At 43.1% G+C, this 23,427-nt stretch overlaps 1 protein-coding gene across 2 annotated transcripts in view; it reads right to left on the minus strand.

The window, feature by feature from the left end:
* Adgrb3 (adhesion G protein-coupled receptor B3) overlaps positions 1-23,427 on the minus strand; it is a 466,475-nt gene that overhangs the window by 90,789 nt on the left and 352,259 nt on the right. For both annotated transcript variants that reach the window (XM_090338496.1, XM_090338497.1), the window contains exons 17-19: positions 12,086-12,212; positions 10,446-10,549; positions 7,717-7,819 (exon numbers count right to left, since the gene is read on the minus strand). In XM_090338496.1, the coding sequence (XP_090194622.1) occupies positions 7,717-7,819; positions 10,446-10,549; positions 12,086-12,212 (334 nt within the window). The remainder of the gene's footprint in view (positions 1-7,716; positions 7,820-10,445; positions 10,550-12,085; positions 12,213-23,427) is intronic.

Here is a 23,427-nt window from a genome sequence, read left to right on the forward strand (position 1 = left end):
ACTCCAGAATTACACCATACTGCAGGGCAAATGCATTTACCACGCATCTACAGAGTGCTCCATCTGACAGACTCAGAACATGCATTCTTCCAAAGCTTTCTACAAACCAGATCATATTTTAGCACATAAAGCAAGACTTAGCAAATAGAAAAGAACTGAAAAAAGTTCTTGTATTTTATCAGACCACAGCAAGATAGAAATGAAGAAGAAAAAAATCATGGAAAATAATCAAATAAATGACCACCGAACAATTCACTTTTGAAAGATCAATGAGTTGTTGAAAACAAAGAAAACAATTCTACAATCAAAGAAAACTGAAAATATAACTTTTCAGAACCTCTGAGATATAGCAAAAGCAGAACTAACGGGAAAGTTTGTATGTATAAAGTGCCTACATTAAGAGAAATTAAGAGAAATTTCAAATAACCTAACAAGTCACCTCAAACTCCTAGAGAAAGAAACAAGCAAAAAGCTTCAAACTCAATGGCAGTAAGTTGAAATAATTTATAAAGATCAGGTCAGAAGTTAATAAAATAGTGACATTTTGGAATAATTCAAAAGATGAATCATTAGAAAAGATAAACAAGATAGACAAACCGTTAAACATAAATAAAAAGTGAGAAAAGACCCTGATTGCTGGGATTAGGAAAGAAGATGGGATAGCACAACAAATGACAATAAGAATACTTTGAAAACCCACCTTCTTACAGAAAATTAGAAGAAATGGACAAGTTTCCAGATGTTTATGACTGACCAAGAACAAGAGGCCACAAACCCCCAAAGCAAGAGCACAGCAAGAAGTCAAATCCACGCACTGGCAAGGGGTTTCCTGACCAAGGAGGCCCACCGGCCTTGCTGAAGCCTGCAGACCTTTAAAGAGGAACTCACATCAACGATCCTCCCCTGCTCCATAAGGCAGAAAAGCAAGGCAGTGTCACCTGATGCCAGAACTAGATAGGGACACAAATACACAATAAGAATTTCCCAATTCTCTTCATGGACAGAGACATAAAAATTCTCAATAAAATACAAACAAAATGGACATGTTACATTAAAACCCCCTTGTACAACCACTTGAAGGATAATGAAGGGAAAAACACTTACACACTGAATTCAACAACACATTAAGCAAAGTCACATACCATGATCTTGACAATTATTCCAAGAATGCAAGAATGCTTCAGCATACAAAACCCAGTCAACCACAATACAACACATACATGGAATCAAGGACAAAAATCACATGTTTGTCTTAAGAGATGCAGAAAACACGTTTGATAAAACTCAAATTCATGGTAAAAATAAAAAAGTGGGAATCAAAGTCATTAGGGATACAAGAAGTATAGGTCAACATAGTAAGGATATAGCTGATAAACCTGTAGGTAACATCAATCCACATGGGGAAAGACTGGAATCATGTTTTGATGGAAATAGGAAAACAAATCCTAAAGGCCAGCCTGAATAGCAGAGCAATACCTAGCAAAACAAGCCATGTGAAAGCCATTGTCACAAGTGAATTGAAATTTTACCACAGATCATAACACTGGGTCCCAGACAGACACCCAGACCAGCGGGACAGAAAATCCAATAAGACCCACAGGCTGTAGCCCATGACGGCTGAACTGACAGGGCGCCAACAACCTCAGATATGGAAAATGGTCTCTTCAACAGGTAGTGCTGGGGAGATGGAGTGTGGATAAACAGAACCAGATTCCTCCCTCTCATCCCAAATGAAAATGTTCAACATTGATCAAAGACTTTAATGTGACACTTATGTCACCTATGGCTGACAAATGAAATTACAGGTGGCTCACACCTGTAATCCCAGCTACTCAGGAGCTTGAGATCTGAGGATTGTGGCTCGAAGACAGCCTGGGAAGGAAAGTCCATGAGACTCTTATTTCTAATCAGCTGCCAAAAAGCTGGAAGGTAAGAGATGTGGCTCGAGTGGTAGAGCACCAGCCATAAGCAAAAAAGCTCAGAGACAGTGCCCAGACCTAGGAATGGCACAAAATAACAAACTTCCATGTGATCCTGGCTATGCCAGCCCTGGCACGCATCTCATGGGAAGTTGTTAGCATCACAGAGATGCCAGCACACCAGGCGTCCAGCAGCACTCTCCACAGTGGCCATGCCATGCAATCGGCCCTCTTGAAACTCAACCAGCAAACGGATAAAGGAAGCATGGGTTACGTACTCCACAGGGTGTTATTTGCCTGTAGTGAGGCACAAAATGAAGTCTTTTGCAGGAAAATGGATGTAACTAAAAAGACTATTATGTAAAGCAAAATAAGCTAGACTAAGGAAGAAAAATATCACATGTTTTCCCTCCTAAGTCATCTTGGCCTGGTGGTTCACCTTGACAATTCTAGCTAAGCAGGAGGCTGAAATCGAATGATCCTGGTCCTGGTTCAAAGCAGGAAAGTCCATGAGACCCTTATTTCCAATTAGCCTTCCAACTGCTGGGAGCCGAGTTCTAACTCAAGTGATAGAGCACCACCACTGTGCAAAAACCCTTAAGAATAGTGCCCACACCCAGAGTTCGAGTACACACACACACACACAGAACAAGAATCAGTGAGAGAGAAGAGGATGGCAGGGTAGGGAGTAAAGGTGGCAAAAGTATTCCAGAGACATGTATGGAAACAATATAATGCAATTTGTTAATTATTTTTGCAAGCAAGGAAGGGATATGAGAAGGTTAAGCAAAGGGTGGATCTAAGCAGGGCTAGTAAGACTGCAGGATGCACTGCGGGCTACTCCAGAAACCAGCATGAAGCCTGCACTTTACAAACCAGCCATGGCAACTTCCAGATGCAGCTCCCAACAATCGGTTCATCAACAATCTCTCTCAGGTGGGGAGCCTCAAAGCCCCACTCCAGACATGCCAGGGCGTGGACAGGCAGTCAGAGGAAGTTCCACACACCTGCCAGCCAGCGCTGTCACCGCAGTCAGCATGTTTTGCCTTTTAAAAAATATGTTCCTGGAGTTTATACTGATCATTTTTATATGGATGATATATATTTTTCCTTTATTTGAAAACTATTAATTCAAACTATTGGAAAGCAGGTACAAATTTTCACAAACCAAAATTACCCATTTAAAATCAAGTTCAATTCAATCCAAAACATGCAAAAAAAGAATAAAATGATTCCCACTAGAAAACCTGACATTGCTGAGAGTGAATTAAATATAATTCCCCTATTTTTATCTCTTAGTCACTTTAATGTGAATGGTCCTAAGATATCAAAAACATCTATGCAGAACTAATAATGCAAAACTAACGTAGGATAAAAAGAAATCACATAATCACCATCACCTACTGCCTCTCCCACCCCAGCCCCAAGCATTAATAACCAGCAGCACAAATCAGAACAGATCCACTGCATCTCAACCACACAGAGCCTGTTCTGTAGTTAGAAGAAGTCAAGTGCTGCTCCCCTCCTCTCTCTAATAAGCAGGAACCAGCTATGTCTCACAGCCAGAGACTACAAGCAAATAACACTCATGTAATCTTGTCTTTGCCTTTGATATTCATAATATGTGAAGGCATCAAAAAGACATTCTCATGAAAAAGAAGAGAACCTACAAAGACTGAAATGGAGAAGCAGAATGTGATTCTCTGAGTAAAGTTGCTACCACGTGCACACTAAATACATATGCACTAGCCAGCCAGCCACCAAACACTAGAAGGGTGGCCAGTCCAAACAAACTATAGTATTTGCACAAAATACAGGCTAGAAAGGACATTGCTACCAAGACAAATATCCCATAGATTGGGAGAAGATCTTCACTAGCCATACAACAAACTAGGGTCTTATATCTAAAATAGTCAGAATTGAAAAAAATTAAATCCTTCAAAGAAACAAAACCTCATTAACAAGTGGGCTGAAGACTTAAAGAGAGACTTCTAGGGGAGGGGGTGGAGGGAGGAAAATGGGGAAAATCATGAGAAGGGGTATCAATGTGTGAGAAGTAATGCACTAGCATTGGGCAAATGTAACTTGTAACCTCTCTATACATTACAATAAAAACTTAAAAGTAAATAAATAAAACAGGATAAATATGAGAGAGGGGGGGAGGGAGAGAGAGAGAGAGAGAAAGGGGGGCAGGCTTCTATCTAGGGCACCAGTGTCTCACACCTGTAATCCTGGCTACTCAGGAGGCTGAGATCTGAGGATCATGGTTCAAATCCAGCCTGGGCGCAAAACATCCCTGAGACTCTTATCTACAGTTAATCTCCAGAAAACCAAAAGTGGTGCTGTGGCTCAAGGGATTGAGTGCTAGCATTGAGTGGAAGACCTCGGGGACAACTGAGTTCAAGCCCCACAACCAACAATGACAACAACAATCTCTGAAGAAGAAATAAGAATGGCCTATAAATACATGAAGAAATGCTCCACATTTCTTGCCATGAAAGAAATGCAAATCAAAACAACTCTGAGATTCCACCTTATTCCAGTTAGAATGGCCATGATCAAGAAATCTAATAACAACAGATGCCAGCGGGGATGTGGCCAGGAGGGATCACTACTACACTTTGGTGGGAATGCAAACTGGCTCAACCACTATGGAAAGCAATATGGCAGTTCTTCAAAAGACTAAACATAGAGCTTCCCTGTGACCCAGCAATTCCACTACACTTGGCATTTACCCAAATGTCCACAAACAAAGCCATACACAGGCCACCAGCACAACGATGTTCACTGCAGCATTTTTCATCATAGCTAAGATATGGAACCAACTCACATGCCCTTCAATAGATGAATGATCAAGAAGATATGGTATTTATGCACAATGGAGTTCAATGCCTCCCTCAGAAGGAATAGCATTGGCCCATTTGTAAGGAAATGGAAAGACCTGGAAAAATTCTATTAAGTGAAGTAAGCCAAACCCAAAGAAAAGCAGGTCACATGTTTTTCTTCATTGGTAAGACTTAGAGTATGTTCATGATATTCTTAAGAGGGAATCCCAACAGCCTATATGCTTAATATATAAGACCATATACAACGAAGTGTATCAATATAAATTCCAAATGATGGAAACAAATGGTTCTTATGTCCTGTACATTGCTTTTTATTTGTTGTATTTTTATTTTCATTTTTCCTTTCATATCTCTTAATTTTCTTAATCTCTTAATTGTACCTTGCATACAAGATATTTATTTTTTTGCCAGTTATGAGAACTAAACACAGGGCCTGAGCACTGTCCTTGGGCTTTCCTCAAGGTTAGTGCTCTCCCACTTGAGCCACAGCACTACTTCCAGCTTTTTATGCATGTGGTATCAAGGAGTCAAACCTGGGTCTTCGTGCATGCTGTGCAAGCACTCTACTTCTAGGTGAAACTCCTGGCCCCCTACAAGATTATTGATCAGGGGAAGGGAAAGGGAACCACAGAAACAGCAGGTCAAACACTCACTTGACACTAGGGTTAGGGGAAAAGGGAAGGGGAAGGGAAAGAATGAAGGATGGGTAACACTGTTTATAATCAAATGTAATCATTACTTGAGTAACTGTAACCCCTTTTCCCATCATCTTTGTAATAAAGATAATAAACATAAAAGGTATATGCCTGATGGTAAACTACTAATTATATGTTGAATATATTACTATTATATGCTGAAGTGGCAATATTACAGATACACTGAATTTAAAAATTAAAACAAGTATTTCCCCTATTTTCTGCAATGTGGCCACTAAAGATGTAAATTACAAATAAAGCTACATGTGTATTTTGCATTGTATTTCTTTGGGACAGCTCCTTAGGCACCCTAATGTGCAATGCAGCCTGGAGAAAACTCCACTAACTACTTGGCTCAGAACTTGGAAAAACAAAACAAAAAACCAAACAAGCAAAAATAACCCTGTGTTACATAACATAAGACAGTCTTCAAATTTCTTACTGGATATCTGGAAACTTCCACAGCAATGAGATGTGTAACTCAGAAGGTAAAAAGAGTTCAGAAGAAAGGATTTTGTTGGAGAACATCTTAAAGCAGGAACTCAAGCTGACCACAACTCCATTTGTTCTCTGGTTCGTGTGTGTAATTCTTACTTCACAAAGCTTCATTTTCCCAGCAGAAGTTATGGGAAGATCCATGAACATCTGAGACCATGCATTAATCAAGTAAAGGCAATGTGATGTGCACAGCAGAAGGAGGAGGTGGTACAAGAGGTTCCGTGCTCCTCGGGACCTGGTCTCTGCTTTCCTCTGCAGCTCCTCTCTTCCTTCTCCTCCCTCTCTTTGTCTTCCTCAGATTGCCAAATGCTGAGTGTTTCCTACTCAGTTTCTTCCCCACAGCAACTGGCATCCTAGCACAGTTGGCTTTTCCTTTTCTTCTGTGTATTTATTTTTTAAATTTAATTTTATTGTTAGGGTGATGATGTACAGGGGGCTACAGTTATATACATAATGTAGTGAGTACCTTTCTTCTCAAACACTTGTCACGCACTCTCCCCTTTTTCTCCCACTTATATCAAATGTTCATGAAGTGTACTTGTGCTATGTTTTAATGATTCTTAATGTATTTTTTTACTTCTTTATAAAAAAAGATGCAAGAAGGGCTCTTTTTTTTTAATCATTCAAGAAAATGAAAGTGTGTTTTGCTTCTCCAAAACCCTTGATAAAGTTGTTGTTTGCAGTTTGTCTTTCAGTTAGTGGCCTTCCCCCTGGTCCTTCCCGAGTCTAGGCAATAAGTTTCAAACAATCAACATTCATCTGAATCGCTCTGGCAGGCAGCTTGGTGATGCAGCCTGGAGTCAGGCTTGGAGGATGCGGAGCTCTGAGAGCTGGGGAGGGGTTGTCTGTAGCCCTTGTATATGTGTCCTTCTGAACCTCCAAGCCCAAGGACCTATCAAACCTTGTGCTTGTTTTGTAAAGCATAAAAGTTATTGAAGAAAATGTTTAACTATTGCCTTTAATGTCTGAAAACAGGAAACGTTGAACGACAAGTTAGGCACGTTTAGGGAAAAGTATGTTTCCAAGTGGTTTTGACAGACTCCTTTTCTGGCCAGGATAAATGACATATTAATCATGGTTTCTTGGAATACATTTACAAAAATAGAGTAAAGAGACGTGTGTGGCCAAAAAAAAAAAAAGGATGAAGAACAACTCATGGCCATTCAATTATTATGTATTGGTCAACACATAAAAATGAAATCTATTGTTTCATATTCTGCTGAAAAGTGACATTGTGCTTATATAATCTAATGTTGGCTATATTGCAGTATTTTGGGTTAAGGAAAGGTTATAAGAAGTAATGAACTAGACTTCCAGCTAGTACTCTTTTTGATCACTGCTTGTATAAGGAAGTGGATTCCTAAAGCAATGACCTAAATCCATACAGCTGTCTGTCAGGAGTCCAGTTAATACTTTGAACTAAAACTCAGGCACTATACCTGATTACAGTTGACTCCTACTTCAATCCAGCTGACCAAACAAAACACACGCTTTTGTTGTCTTACAACTGTGAGCTCTCAAGAGTTTTCAGCAAACATTTTACATGTGTTTTTGCCTTCATAGCATCTCTAAAGTACAAGATATTAAGCCAAAGAAAGATCATTTCTGAACTAGAGTAGATGATACCTTTATTCAGAAATCAATGAAGTAATTAAAAATTAATATCAGAAGTCATCTAACATAAAATTAATATTATCAGTAGTCAAGTGCATGCCAAAAGATAAATGCGTGAAGAATGAGAGTAATTAGCAATCCTACCTTATTATGTGTCTGAGTCTGTCCCACCAGTATGAGAATGTTGGAGGAGATGATAGACAGGCAGAAGTTAATCAGAATTATGGACCTCTCAGAGCGTATATACCTAGGCGGAGAGAGAAAGAGAGCTCAGTTTCCATTAAGAAGTTCGGTATTGTATAATTGTCTCATCTTATCTAGAGAATAATTTACAGGAGCAAGAACAGACAAAACTCTGTCTTCATAAATATATTTCTTAGGTACCCAGTTTTATAGTGCATGTCAAGAGGTTTTTAAACTTGATTGTCATTAGCAATTGAACTAAATCAAAACATAGCATTTCATATCTGACACAGCCTATTACATATCTGGTCATGATAAGTTGTAGAAATATAACACTTCTTGAAAATATGTCAATTAATATAATTATAAACATGCATATGTAGAGACATATAAATGCATGTATAAATAAGATTTCATATTGCCATATGCATTGACCAATAGAAGTCTGAGAACCCACACTGATTCTGAGGCATCACTTCTGTATGGAGGAAAATATCTCTAATTATGTGACACTGCAAACATTATCAGATGCCTCAGGATTATATGAGGCCAAGAAATTACTGGAAATTATGTTACTGAAAACTTGCTAACACAAGAGAGATTCAGAAACAGAGAGAGGGGGAGGGGAAGGGAGAGAAAGAGAGAGAGAGAGAGACAGAGACAGAGACAGAGAGACAGAGAGGGGGGAGAGAGAGACGCTCTTATCTCTAATGTTGAATCCACTCTATAAATGAGAATTCACCACAGATTTGCATATTCTTGGTGAGTTCCATATTTTGTCCTTATGAACAAATATTTAAATACTCTGTTATTTTAAAGTATACCAGAGCTGCATGTTGTAGAGAAAATTCCTCAGAATCCAGCGATTACCATGACAGGGTACTACCTGACTGCCCTGCAGTAAATCACTGAGTGATGGGAACCGAATGAGAACCTCATACTTGCTGTGCCCAGCCTGGGCAGTTATATTAAACATGGAATCCCATCCCACCATGGGTGTGGGCTTCCCCTACAATGCCAGATGGTGGAGCCAGGGGTCTGAAGGCCCACTTGGGAAGGTCAGTGGGTCAAAGCTCTCTTTCCTTCTCTCCTTCCCGCCCTCCGTATTTTCTCCCCTCCTTTCTCTGTCCCATGCTGTCACTGAAAAACCCTAGTCTGAAGTTTCCCATTCCATCACAGATTCCAGAAATGAAAGTCCCCCAATATTCTCTAAGCCCAATATTCTCACAATAAACTCTGCTTACTCTGCTCTGTTTTTTGAAAACAAAATATCAAAATACTGAAAAGATTTTTTGAACATAAAATAAGTTTTCTCTCTTCACAAAAGAACCCCGAGTAGGACTAGCTTAGGACAGCTCTTGGGTCAGTGCTATACCACCAAAACTGTACAAAATGTAACTCTGCTGGGATACACCTGTGCTAAGATGCCAAAATGTACACACAGAGTTCTGGGCTTTTTGCGTTCTTTGGTACAAGACATGGGAATTCTTAATCGTTTTGATGACTTAAATATCCTTGATAATTCCTGCCCTGAAAAGAGTAAAATCTCATAGTGAAAAAATTTTATTTATTTATTTATTTGTTGTCAGTTGTGGGGCTTAAACTCTGGGCCTGGGTGTTGCCCCTGAGCTCTTCAGCTCAAGGCTAGCGCTCTACCACTTGAGCCACGGTGCCACTTCTGGTGGTTAATTGGAGATAAGAATCTCACTTTCGTGCCCAGGCTGGCTTTGAATTGCAAACCTCAGATCTCAGCCTCCTAAGTAGCTAGGACTACTGGCGTGAACCACTGGTGCCGGCTAAAATAATACATTTTAATATTAATTAATGCGATAGTTAATTTCAAAATTCTTAATTGAATTTAAAATTCTTAAATAAGATATAAAGACTGACAGATAGGAATATTCAACTTTTGGAAAATCAATAATGTAAATATTCAGAGTAAAAGTAATTATCCATGCATAATACCTACGTTGCTAGATACTTTAAATCATCAACTTGGATATGAAATGTTTAACATTTAAAATATGTTATAGTGGAAAGTTTGGACATGTAGTTATACCTTCATTATCAATATATGAGTAGATATGATAAACCTCAGGGACCTAAGTTTAAATAAATTACTTGGAAAATGATTATATTTTCACATGCTCTAGAAAAGATGTTATTTCAAATACTGTAGAGCCAAAGAAACCATCAAATATTTCATCAGGTTTACATATTTCATGGCTTCGAATGAATTTGTCAGAAGTGATTTACTGTCAACAACCAGAAGACCTTTCCTAGACTTGGCTTATTGCCAGAGATATACTGTTATGGCTTTGCTCCTTGTCTGGGACATGCTGAGAACTTGTGTTTTAGGACTGGAGGTCTTACTGCTCTGAGAGAGAAACTGATTGTACTCTTAGACTTAGAGCAACTGAGATGAGCAGAAGCCACCTGCAGATCAGATGTGAGTGGTACAGGCACTGTGGTAAGGGTAAGCAACTTGCTTACTGTGTGTGGACGCTGTGTGTGTTTATTTAGGTTCACCACAGACAAGTACAGAGAGGAGAGGAGGGCTGCACTGACCATGGTACTAGTTTTGGTGAAGAAAGGAAATGAGAGGCTCATGACTGTCACCCCATTCTGGGTGTCCCCTGAGTGGCCAAGTGGCCGCCAGGCCCCTCCCCCAGGCCCCCAAGGCCACCCACCTCCATAACGCAGCATAGACCACAGCCAGCGTGATGAGGGCCAAGCAGGACAGGCCACTGCCCACTATGAGGGTCACTGAGGGTGTGCCAGAGGATTCCATGGTCTGTGAATTCAACAAAGAAAAGAGAAGGGAGGAAGCATTATTCGGAAATGAACTTAAATAACTTCTAGAATCAGGACCACCCAGGTTTCATTCAAAAATGGCCTCAGTCATTGTTATAAGGAACCAGGTAGGAATCTGTAGTCAGACTCAGCCCCCGTCCTCTAGCTCTCACAGGACTGGCTCCAGCTTCTCCCCGCACACCCCATCTGAGTCTACCATCCTCCATGAATGATTCACTGCCTAGGCAGAGCTTCTAAAATACACACTCCAACTTGGTCAGCACTTGTCTGTGAAATGTTGTTTCGCTGACATCGGAAGCAATATTTACTTTTCTTCAACTGACTGAAGTTCAGACATTTCACCATTTGTTTCTTGGCAGAATTTATCTTGATATATTCATTTACAAGTCACATATTTCCCATCACATATTTCCCAAACCTTACATGTAGATATTAAAAAAAATCTTCAAACTTTCTGACTTTTGATAAGTTTGTTCTAAGCCCAATAGTGTCACAATAAACTCTGCTTACTAGGCCTCTAAAGACTCCGTAGAAAATACAAAGCCATAATTTAAGACTTTCATATTTAATTTGTATTTCTATAAACTAAATATGTGGAGATAATTTCCACAATGCCATGACCTTGAAAACTAAGTCTTGTATCTTTAAAAGCACACACATTGATCTAAAAGGTTCCTTTTCTTAGAAACTGACATGTCATGAACTAAGGAGATTTCTTTTTTCCCCCCAGTTCTTATATTGGAATTTTGAAGGGATACACTTTAAGATTAAATATGTCCCAAAGGCTTAGATAGTGATATCAAATTGCATTAGGCATTTTTATCATCAAAACAAGTAAAAATAAGAAGCTCATTTAGGCCAAACGGAGGCAGAAAGTACTATTTATCAGAAAGGTTTATTGCTCTTCAGCATTTCAATTCTTGTAATATTTTCTCAAAATGCATTTAATGGACTTCCTTCTCTTTTCGACAGCTCTTTCAGAAACTCTTGCTGCAAAACCTACATGCTTTTAAGGAATGATTTTACAGTTCCCGACATCCATGCTTCCATGCAAACTTCCACTGATTTAAAAATGTGCCTCGTTCTCCAGGGACACCTGGGAACCTGTGCCCGTCTCCAGTGGAGATGGCCTCCTGCGGCTGTGGTCCGGCTCCTCACCCCCTGCAAGCTGTGTTCTCACAATTCCCCCAGAATAGCCAGCCTCCTTGTCTTATAATAGAGGTTAAGTTGGCAATTATTTTTATCTGAAACTTTGCAGCATTTCAGTAATATGGCAGGAGTGTGTCTTCAAACCACACTGCAGAAATGCCAAGTTGGAAGGCATCGGTTGCGGGGGACGTGGTTTGGGGGGTGGGGTGGGGGTCACAGTCCCCGGAGCTCCCGCAGCCTAGGAGGAGCCAAGCCAGGCTAAGCCACTGCGACCCCGGTCCATCCCCAGGAACGCAGCCACGGGCGCACGGCCAGCGCGGAGCCTCGCAGGCCGGCCCAGGCCAGCCCGCTTCCCTTTGTTACTCACTATTTCTCTAGGCTGCTGAGCCAAAATGGCGAAGGTGGAGAGACGATCACACAGGCATTTCGTGTGGGACGCATCGGTGAGCACAGCTCGGCATCCCTGGGTGGACCACGCTCCCAGCGACTGGTTCCTGCGAGAGGGGCGACAGGGGGAGCGGGTCAGCACGCCCCGCGGCCGCGGCGTCCGAGAACCGAGCTGGGCAGCCCGGCGTCCGCGGCCCTCCCGGCACCGGGATCGACTTGTTGTGGAGCGCGGGGTGTGAGCCGCTGGGAAGCAGCTCGGGCCCGGCTGCGCTGGGCGCGGCGTGCGGGAGCTGTCCAGCCCCGCGGTGCTGAAATCGGGGCGCGCGGTGCAGCCTGCACCCAGCTCGGCCCGGTCCGGCCCTGTTCCGCGCGCCCAAGGCCCCTCAGGCACTCGGAGCGCCGGCCGGCTCTGCACCCCGCACCCCGGCTCCCTCCGCCTGGAAGGTTACCGGGGCTCGCAGGCCGGGCGTACGCTGCCGCCGGCTAGAGGTTTCTCTCTCCTCCCCGCTGAACAGGCTGCCGTGAGGATTTCACCCTGGAAACGGGGGGCAGCGGCGGCGGCGGCGGCGGCATCAGCTGGTCCCCAGCCTCTCGGCGGAGCCGCGAGGGGGAGGGTGGGACCGGCGCCCGCCCCGCGCCGCTCAGCCCCGCGCCGCTCAGCCCCGCGCGCCGCGCAGCCCCGGCATGGCCTCCCCGCGGCCTCCGTGGGCAGCGCTCACGCCAGGCCCCACCGCGACCGTGTCCGGAACGAGGAGCCCGCGGCGGAGGCCGGCAGGACGGCAGGGGTGAGGGCCTGGCTCGGCCTCCTCGGCGGCGTAGCCATGCAACACGCTAACACACGGCGCCTTTGCCACCCCGGCGGAACAATAAAAATGGTACCGGCCCGGGTCTCTTTTGGAGGAGGGGGGGACGGCCACCCCCAGCCGAACTACTCTATAGGAAGAGAGGAGGCGAGGAGAGCCGCGGGCCGCAGCCAATCCGCGCCGCTCTCATTACACGTGCTTGGTGTGGACCGCACCAACTGCTGCCTCCCTCCCCGGGCATGGAAACTCTCCAGCCAGCCAGCCTGCGCGAGGGGTGCGGCGAACCGGCGCCCCCGCGAGCAGAGACTCCCACCCGAAGCGTAAGCGCCGCTGCTGTGTAAGGACGTCTCCCAGGGCCTAAAGCGGGCAGGCTGTTTAGCGGAGATTCCGCAAGCGGTTTCTGGGTGGCACAGGGACCTGGGCAACAGAATTTATGCATGCTGCCTCTGTTGGGAATCTATGAGCTCCCTTGGCCGGCACTGAGGCTGGAACATAGTTGCTTGCACTCCCCCTTAGCCTTTTAACTCAAGGATGGTGCTCTACCACTTGGGCCACAGCTCCACTTCTGGCTTATTTTTTGCTGCTAGTTGGAGGTAAGATTCTCATGAACTTTCCTGCCTCGGCTGGCTTTGAACTGTGACCCCCCCCCCCCAGACCTAAGTTTCCTGAACAGCTAGGTTTACAGGCATGAACAATTGGCGCCCAACAAACGAAACATTTTATTATTTATGATTACCCAGTATAATTAACACTACCAAAGTTTGGTATCTATGAGTGATATTTTTCAACATTTGTGATTAGCTACCATCAAATTTTGTAACTTGCTACACTATTCATTGCAATTTATTTGTAAAAGAAAGCATAACATATGATTCGATAGATAAAATTATAGCTGACTTCACATAAATAATTAAAAGTATTGACCATTTCAAATTGCTTAAGCTCTTTTCTTTCTCATAGTACCAGGCAATCCTAACAATCTATTTACCTACCTATTTTCTTTCTTTCTTTTCCTTCTTTGTGGCCGTACTGGGGCTTGAACTCAAGGCCTAGGAACTGCTCCTTACCTATGTTACTACAGGCTAGTGCTCCTTCACTTGAGCCACATCTCACTTTTGTTACTAGCTAGGTGGTAACAGGAGTCTCATGCACTTTTCTGCCTGGGCTGGCTTCTGAGTGGGACCCCCAGACCTCAGCCCCTGCACAACTGGGTGACAGTAGTCAACCTCCAGTGCCTGGCTCTACTCAAGACTAATATCAGTTACACCACTAAGTGAAGCATATTACATTGCAGCTCTTCCTAACCACTGCAGGACATACATTCACTGCATACTCAGGTTCTCGTGACAAACAGTAAAGGCTAAATGAAAAACATTTATCTCAGCTGATCTGAGATTAGAGAAGGAAGACACACAGGAGAGAACCCGGCATGCTTGAGCACTTGCCATATCTCTTCTGCCTGGCACGAATGCCCATGTACTGCTTGCAATTGCAGGATGGAATCTGGGACTTGCATGCTCTAAGTCATGCAGTTACACCCCACAAACCAACTCAAGATCTTAACAACAACAACAACAACAAAAGTACTGTAAATGTATCTCATAGAAAACTTGCTTTGATATGAAGTCTGTACTCGATGTATTGTCGCTGGACCTAGAGATCACACACATCCATTTCACAGCACCAGGTTTACAGCGGTGGGTTCCCTTGCTTTACTCTGCAGTTTTGTCTCAGACAAAATCAGGAGGCAAGCCACAGTGCAGGCTGCAGCTCCTTCCCTCCTCTCTCCAGCCCACCTGGTAAGAGTGCTTCAGGTCAGGCCCTGGGGGCTCACACCTGTAACCCTAGCTACTCAGGAGGCTGAGACCTACAGGATCTTGGTTTGAAGCCAGCCCAGGGGGAAGAGCCTAGGAGACTCTACCTTCAAAATAACCAGCCAAAAGCTGAGCTGGTGGTGTGGCAAACAAGTAGGCAAGTATGTGAAATCCACAAGCCTGGAGAAAAGCTTCTAATTTCATGGGGACCTTTTATGTACTTCCAGAGGCCTCACGTAGGCCTCTGCTTTCTGCAGAGCCATTATCCCTTAAATGGCGTTATCTGGCTAAACTAATATATGGTACTGTAGGAGATACTAAGCACAGCTTGTCCTGCCTTTCTGAGCATGCCAGGGGATGTGTTGTATAAGTAGCGCATCTAGTCAAAGGGCAGCAGAAACTGGAATAAGAAACTGGGGAAAGATTTTGAAAGTGGGGATGACTACCAACCTCTGCACAGGTTAACTTCAGGAGGTGAAGACGCATGGTGTCATTTTCATGTTAAAATATATAATCTTTCACAAAAGTCCCTTCATATTTTATGATGACACAGAGCTCTTGTAAATTAGTTTTCCACTCATGAGCATGAATAACATTCACAAACCCCAGAGTATGTGTTGCGCATGTTTTCCTGTGTCTCATGGCTTATTTACTGAACAGTGCTCTGCAGGCACCAGGCAGCTCTGATCAATTTCAGGGCCATCTTGTAAGGCAAAGGATAACTGGCAGAGCAAATGGGAAGCCAGGCCACTCCCCTCCTCTGTGCAAGGCAAGCTTTCTAAGTACATGGACCATTCCAGCAGTCACATTATTCTTCCTATGTCATAGTTTTGAGTGCTGTAATGAATGGTGTATCTGTAAAATTATTCTTATTATTAAGTCTAAGTTGCTGACAACAAGGCAAACAGATGCAGTGAAATGTGTGTGAAAATTAAAGATATAAGAATAATAGACTATGTCAGAAGCAGACAGAATGACTGTGTAGGAATACACATTATACTAAAATTCATATATTTTTTATAATGATTTTCTGTGCATTATATATGCTTTGTTTTCCAAATTAACTTTCAAACACAGCTGTGCCTATAAAAATTCCATACATTCAGAGCATTCTTTGTGGGTTATCAGCTGTCATCTGACCATACCCCGCTTATTATTAAAGGAGGAAAGGAATGTTTTTCTGTCCCAAGCTTAAAAAACATATAACACAAATATTCTGAAAAAAAATCTGGAGCATAAAATCTGTTACTTTCTAGTTGACTTTATTTGAAGTCTTTACCCAATATTCTAGGTTATATAGTTTCTTTTTTGCCTTTGTGTTGCTTATTCTGATTTCATATACCTTTAAATAATATGGCATTGAACTATATCCTCTAGCTAGCATTTAAACTTAAATGATACAACTAAATTGAGATCATTTGCTTACTCTGATAAAAAGCTGTTCAATAAAAAAACTGAAAGCAACATTTATAGTAACATTTCAAAAGCATTCCAAGAAATCATACTTTCAATCATTTGAAAAATCAATACATGTAGATATATCACTTCAAGCATTCATTTATAAAACTGCCCACTCTTCTCTATAATTAATAGTATATAAGTTATTTAGTAAAGGTTGTAAAACTTGGGAGGTACCTTAACTCTTACTGGATTAATTCTTATTCAAATAACAGTAATTCAAAAAAATTACTTACAGTTTCCTATTACACTTCCTCACGTAAGTTGCAAACACAAATAATTGCATCCTAATTCTAGCAATGGTTAATTTCTAGCAATTAAGTGAATCCATATTACTTCAAAGCATAAATTCCACACAGGAAATAATGATATTTATTTGGTTCTTATAAATTGCAGAAATTTGAGAAGTACAGATGAGGAGACAGCCCCACTTTCGAGTAGAAGGTCTTTCCCTGAAATCTGCACTGCAAATCCCATTGTAACGACTGCTTTGTTAGGAGACGTGAGTCATAGAATTAGGAAATTTTGCCACATGTAGCTTTAATGGCAGTCCAGGTATTGGTTTTGAATATTTGCTATGCAATAGACTTTCCAAGACAGCTTTAACAAATTAACGCGGATGGGTCCTGAGGACTGTCCTGTTGTCCAGGTCTCTGGTGACTGGACGCTGGCCAGTGGTCAGAATCATGGCTTGTCCCAACCGCTTGGCCTCATGGGAAGGGACAGAGCAGTACAGTCAGTTCTGAGACTCACTGGAAGTCAGAATGAGAGGTAAGCGAGGTTTCTCATTTCCAAACAGTGTGTTTGTCAATGTCCATTTGAAGGTGATGAGTGTGCTCTATGAAGTTGTACACAGTTCTAAGGTTGTAAACTACAGCTGATTTTTTTTTTTTTTGCTGGTTGGGGGTCTTGAACTCTAGGCCTGGGAGTTGTCCCTGAGCTCTTCAGCTCAAGGCTCCCACCCTACCCCTTGATTCACAGCCCCACTTCCGGATTTCTAGTTGTTAACTGGAGATAAGAGTCTTCGGACTTTAGTGCCTGGGACTGGTTTGAACTGCGATCCTCAGATCTCAGCCTCCTGAGGAGCTAGCCACCGTGCCAGGCTCACCTGAATTCTTATTACAAAGATGTTAAGCCACCATGGGCACAAGGATGTCACCGGTGGGGATGGGACTCAGAAGTTGGTGCTTTCCTGGCTTGCACATGCCTGTGTTATTCTATGCATGTCTGTGCTGTTGTATGCATTCCTCTGTCATCCACTGTTGGGCTTGGGATTCAGTGACTCTCCCGCCCCCTACAGTGGCCGCACCTGGCACTCTGTGCCTCCACCCTCCCCACACTTCCCTGCCAAGCCCCTATTTTACCAAGAGCACAGCACTAGCTGATGAATCCATCTCATGTTTTTATACAAGTGATGCTCCACATGCCACACAGGAACTTAGGAGCTCTTGAGAGCTGTGTCCTCTAGACAAATATCCACATAACTGGATAATTTCTTCCCATTGAAATGGAAGCCTTTTTCATCTTTGTTCTAATTCACCTCCTCTCCCTCTGTTTGAAGCACATAATCCAGAGTGTCAGTGCTCTTAACAGGAGCATCTATTTGCTCTTTGTCTCCAAACATCACTGATGATGAACTCTGAAAGACAACATGTCCCTTTGCTAATTATCCAGCAGCAAGGCCTGAGTCAATACATGTTTATCGAGTGCTTTTCAACTACAGCCGAGGTACAGGTCACAGAAAAATAAATACCATTTTTTTCCTTTAGAGAAACTAGAAGTTGGGTGGGAAGACTACAAAGAATCTCAGCATTTGTTCTCTTTCTTAATTCTGAAAATTAATGTGGAAAATGCTGTCGGACTCTTCTATGCCAATCTTCCAAGGTCAAATGTTTCCATCTGGCCACCTACTCTTAACTTGCATTTGTCAGCATTTCTTCTGGTCTAACTCCAGGAAAAAGACAAAGCCCTACAACATTCCACATTTGCCTGGGCTACTCTAAGCATGCCCATGTTCTGTGTGTGCCTGTGCTGTTGTGCACATGCCTGTGCTGTTCTATGCATTCCTGAGCTGCTCTATGCACGCCTGTGCTGTTGTGCATGCACCTGGGCTATGCTATGCACATCTGTACTGCTGTGCACATGCCTAGGCTGCTCTATGCACATCTGGGCTGTTGTGCACATGGCCATGTTCTGTGTCCCTGGTCCCTCATTTCCACTCCTAATGGTCTCACACGTTTCCTTCCCCCTTCATTTGTAACTACAGTGAGCCCTCTGCTAGTCCACCCCGATAGCTGTCTTTCTGGCTATTCCACTGGTCCAGTGTGCTCTTCAAGGGTGTGCACTCTGCTTCTCTTGCTCACACGCCTGGCTCTGCAGACTGGGCACGCAGTGGGCAGCATTGGAGAAGTCCCGCTACCCGGGGTGAGTCAGCTCTGTCTCTGCTCTGTCACAGGACAGTGGACAGCAGAAGTGGTTCGTGGCTTCCAAGGAGGTCTAAGAGGTCTCAGTCTCCATGTGCACCACAGCGATGCCTGACAGCCAGGCTCTGGGAGGGAAGGACCGGCTCCACCCACAGGCCAAGAGGGAAGTCAGCTTGAGACCACTGGCACCCAAAGGCTTGTTCTACATGTGGTAGACTCTTACGCTATCTGCTCCCCTTGACCTTGCTCTAGAAGGACACCTCATATCACACCTCATACCACACCTCACACTCACAGCCCACATGGACATTGCACACAGACACCTCACATGCACAGACATCTCACACCACACCTCACTTGCATACTTCACACACACACTTCACATGACACCTCACATGAATGCCTCATATGGAAGCCTCTCATGACACCTCATGTGACACCTCACACAGACATTGCACATGACACCTCACACACATGCTACACATGGATATCACACATGGACAGATACCTGCACTGTGCCTTCTGAACTGTACTGTACTGTACTGTTCATATAATGGAACCTAGAACCTAGCAAGTCTATTAACAACACTTTTCTAGAGACTCAGATATCTCATTAATATTTTTAGTGAAAAATCAATTTTAATAAACATATGTAGCAATGTGTCCATTCATTTTATTTTTCTGCTGGTCCCAGGCTTGAATTCAGGCATGGAAGCTGACTTTTAAGCTTTTGGCTAAAGGCTGGTCTTCTACCACTTGAGACATGGCTCCACTCCTGGCTTTCTGCTGGTTAATTAGAGGTAAGAGTCTCATTTGCTTTCCTAACTGGACTGTCTTTGAACCATGGTCCTCTGATCTCAGCTTTCTGACTAGCAAGGATTACAGGGAGGAACCACTAGTACCTAGCAGTGCATTAGATATAATACTATTGGACAGGTAATGGACTATAACACTGTGTCAGCATAACTCTTACATGAACAAGGAAACAATAAACTTGTGTCACTATTTGCTCCATCACCATGATGTGGAACCAAATTCACGTATCACACATGTGGTGTGCTTATGAGTGCAATTTTTAAGTTCATGTTTTGTCTGTCTTGAGCTCACCAGAGTGTTAGCATGGTTAAGATAGGGTTTGGTTGTATTACTGCATATCTGGAGTGTAAAGCACTACTTAGCATAGGCAGGGTGTCTCACATGTGTCTGCTGAGTGTGCCCTGGTGCAGGTTTCAGCTAGAGATAGCTGGAGTCAGTGGAGTCATCCACTGACTCGTTCATTTATGAACGTTTTTGTCGCTATCCACCATGACAAGGCCTTGCGGCAGATCTGCTGCGGCACACAGGATTTCTGCTGAGCCTTCTAGAGCCTGAGGGGCCTGGTGGAACTCAGGCTGCAGGTGCAGTGCCTCTGCTTTGCTGTCATAAAATACACATCAAAACCAAGAGTACATCACTCTTGGGGTCAGTGAATACCACTTACAAGAATGGTAGCTCCAGCTTATTGCCAGAAACATCTTTTTGTTGTTGTTATTTTAAATTGGAACTAAGAGAGTGGAAGGAATATGGGAAGGAATTATATTAAAGAACCCAGTCTACCGGGCTATTAATATGAATGAGGATCTTCACTGTGATTTATTAATAATTAAACGTTGAAATATGTGAGCTGCCATCATTAATTACTCAACAGGCAAATAATAATAATCAGACTAATTAAAATAACAGCTAACAGTTATTGAGTGTCCATTCACTGTTAGGTGCTATAGCGGATACATAAAATAAAAATTTAAAAATATACAGAACTTAAAGCCGGATGCTGGCACATGCCTGAGTCCCGGCCTCCCGGAAGGGTGAGTGGGAGCACCACTGCGAGCACAGGTGAGTGGTGAGACCGGGTGCTGGTGGTCCTGGAGACCAGGCCGGCCGGGCCAGGGCGCAGATTGGGGGTAGCCCAGCCAGGAGGGACAAGGACGGCGCTGGAGAAAGGGGTGGAGGACTCAGCCCGCAGAAAGACTGCGGGAGCCCCTCCTCACACAAGACCAGCTCAAGATGGACTTGAGAACCTGCCTGGGGAGCCTGAAGACTGCGCCTAATGAATGTGCCTGGTCCAGGGAAGAGTCAGCCCTCCAACCCAGGGTCAACCAGGCAGCCAGCCAGACCTCTCCCGCCCCTTCCTCCCCCTCCCCCCGCCCCTGGGCCCCTATAGCCTTTCCCGGCCTTCCCCGGCCTCCCCAGGGCCCCAGATCAGAGCCCGGCCTGGCCGCTTTCCACGGATACGGTCTCATTTATTCCACTCAGAAACTTGGGTTCCCAGGAAGTCCCAAAAGTTTAAACCACTGAACAAAACAAGAAAACAAAGTAATCTGAGAAGAGAAGGCAAGAGACAAAATGAAATACAGGTGTATGGAAATAGAACTTTAAATGGACTAGGCTTTGGAGACGGATGGTTACTATATACTGCAGGAAACTGGCGAATTGCACATGAAATGCTGAATAAAACAACTAATTATATTTCAGCTCTGTTTATAACTAGATTAAAAAAAGATTTTCAAAATTGTTCATTGGTATTGTCAGGGAGAGGTCCTAAATCATTATCATTTTTATCTGTTATTTTTCCCCAAAGACTTGAAATTGTTTTTAGCACTGGATGTTAATCATTCTCCAAATCACAAGATAATTCACTCTACTTAGTTTTATTCCCTTAAAAATACATCTATCTGGGCTGGTAACCAATTTTTTGTCTGGTATAATGTGCAGCAGCTGAGACGCATAATCTTGAGGAAGCAGAATTATTGAAATAACATACAGCAAATGTGAACATGTTACTTTCCATGCTATTTTTTAGTTCTCTGGACACAAAGCCAGTCCAGGATAGGTGTTGACCCTTCAGAATTGATGCCATGCCTTGCTAACTTCACATTAACTCGCTCATCTTCCCTTCTAATGGCTAAGATGCAAGTACTTGAGGACTAATCTCAAGTACATACACACAGAAAAACATATATAGAAAATAGATTGCATATATTGAAAATAATAGTATAATTATGATTGAAAATACTAATTGTCTGAGCATACTGAGTTATAGATATTTTACTTACTCCTTTGTAAGTTTTATGTTTTTCTAGATATCCCAAGTAACTATACTATATCTATGACCAGAAAAGATTTGAGATTCAGAAAATAAAAGAGTATTAAGCTAATCAGTACTGGATTATTCTTTTTTTTTCCTGGTCCCAGGGCTTGAACATAGGGCTGGAGCGCTGTCCTTGAGCTTTCTAAGACTAGCATTCTACCACTTGAGCCACAACACTGCTTCTGGCCTTTTGGGTTTCGTGCATGCTAAGCCACAAGGCCTAAGGAATATTTCTCCTTACATAACTTTCATAACTTGAACCAAGATTTCCCTCATCAGCAAAAGAAAAAAATTGTGTTTAAAGAAAATCTACATATATTTTTCAATATGCATGTGTCTTTGTAAGTGATCCACGAATAACAATGCTTGTATGTGATCTGGGAATCCTGTGTCTATATGTGATCCAATATATCCACATCTCAAGTTCTCTTGACCTCCACGTCTCTGGTTCATCATATTGCTTTGTCTTATGTGAAAGAATTTTCCTCATACCAAAATGCTTCATGAAGTGAAGTGAGTTAACAGTGGTTCCCTTTCCCGATAGACAACCATTTTATTACCAGTCACTAATTATTAAGAAACAATCATATTGTGTAATCTCAGTCTAAAGTTATACGAATAATCTTTTCTGAGTTATGGTGATAAGGGAGTTGCTATTTAACATCTTTCTACCTATCAATATCTATTATTTATTTTCTATCTACCATCTATGTATCACGTATCATGTATCAATTTATTTCTCAGCGTCGTTCTATCATCTGTCTCCCATGTACCACCTCCCATTCCTCTCTCTCTCTCTCTCTCTCTCTCTCTCTCTCTCTCTCTCTCTCTCTCTCTCTCTCTCTCTCTCTCTCCCTCCCTCCCTCCCTCCCTCCCTCTCCCACTCCCTCTCCCTCTCCCTCTCCCTCCCTCCCTCCCTCTCTCTCTCTCTCTCTCTCTCTCTCTCTCTCTCTCTCTCTCTCTCTCTCTCTCTCTCTCTCTCTCTCTCTGTCTTCTCCCCTACCTATTTATATTTTGGGATGCAGAGTGGAACCTGAACTCATTTCCTTGCAACCCGCCCGCCCGGGATGGGCACCCTTCCCACTGAGCTGGCCCTGTGTGCTGGTCACTGCTGAAGGAAGGGTGCACTCCTGCATGGCTTTCGTTCATCATTCCTGGGACTGGCATCCATGACTACCCAGATCCTTCCTGTCTGAGCAGGTCAAGCCTCACTGACTTTTCTGCCTGGACGGTACAGGATTCTTGATCTCATGTGCTTTAGGGGACTGGCAAGAGCCACTGGCCCTTGGCTTCTAATCGACATTTTTGAGGTAGAACCATGAAGTTGAAGACATTCAAAAGAGCTACTATGCTGTCCTAAGCACAATAATGAAGGCTGACCATTTCTTCTGAAACTGTGTGCTAAGCATCTTGGAAAGAGGTAGAAAGAGTTGAGAAATTTTCCAATTCCTAATGACTCTAAATCACATACCATAGGTATTCCCTATGAAGAATGTTTCTAAAGCATTTGTAACATCTTTGTAAAACTTCGATCTGTGAGGTCCAACCCCTTCTTCTGCTAAGACTTCATAGTAAAGAATCCCAAACACCACAGAAAGCATTTTAGTTATCTAGTTGTATTGATTCTATTTTGTATCCTGTCATTTGTCTGGAGAGGATCAGTAGAGAAGGTGTGGCTGTGAGAGCACCCAGCC

Source organism: Megascapheus bottae, chromosome 8 (genome assembly GCF_031878675.1).
Source record: "Megascapheus bottae isolate mThoBot1 chromosome 8, mThoBot2.hap1, whole genome shotgun sequence".
Taxonomy (NCBI): domain Eukaryota; kingdom Metazoa; phylum Chordata; class Mammalia; order Rodentia; family Geomyidae; genus Megascapheus; species Megascapheus bottae.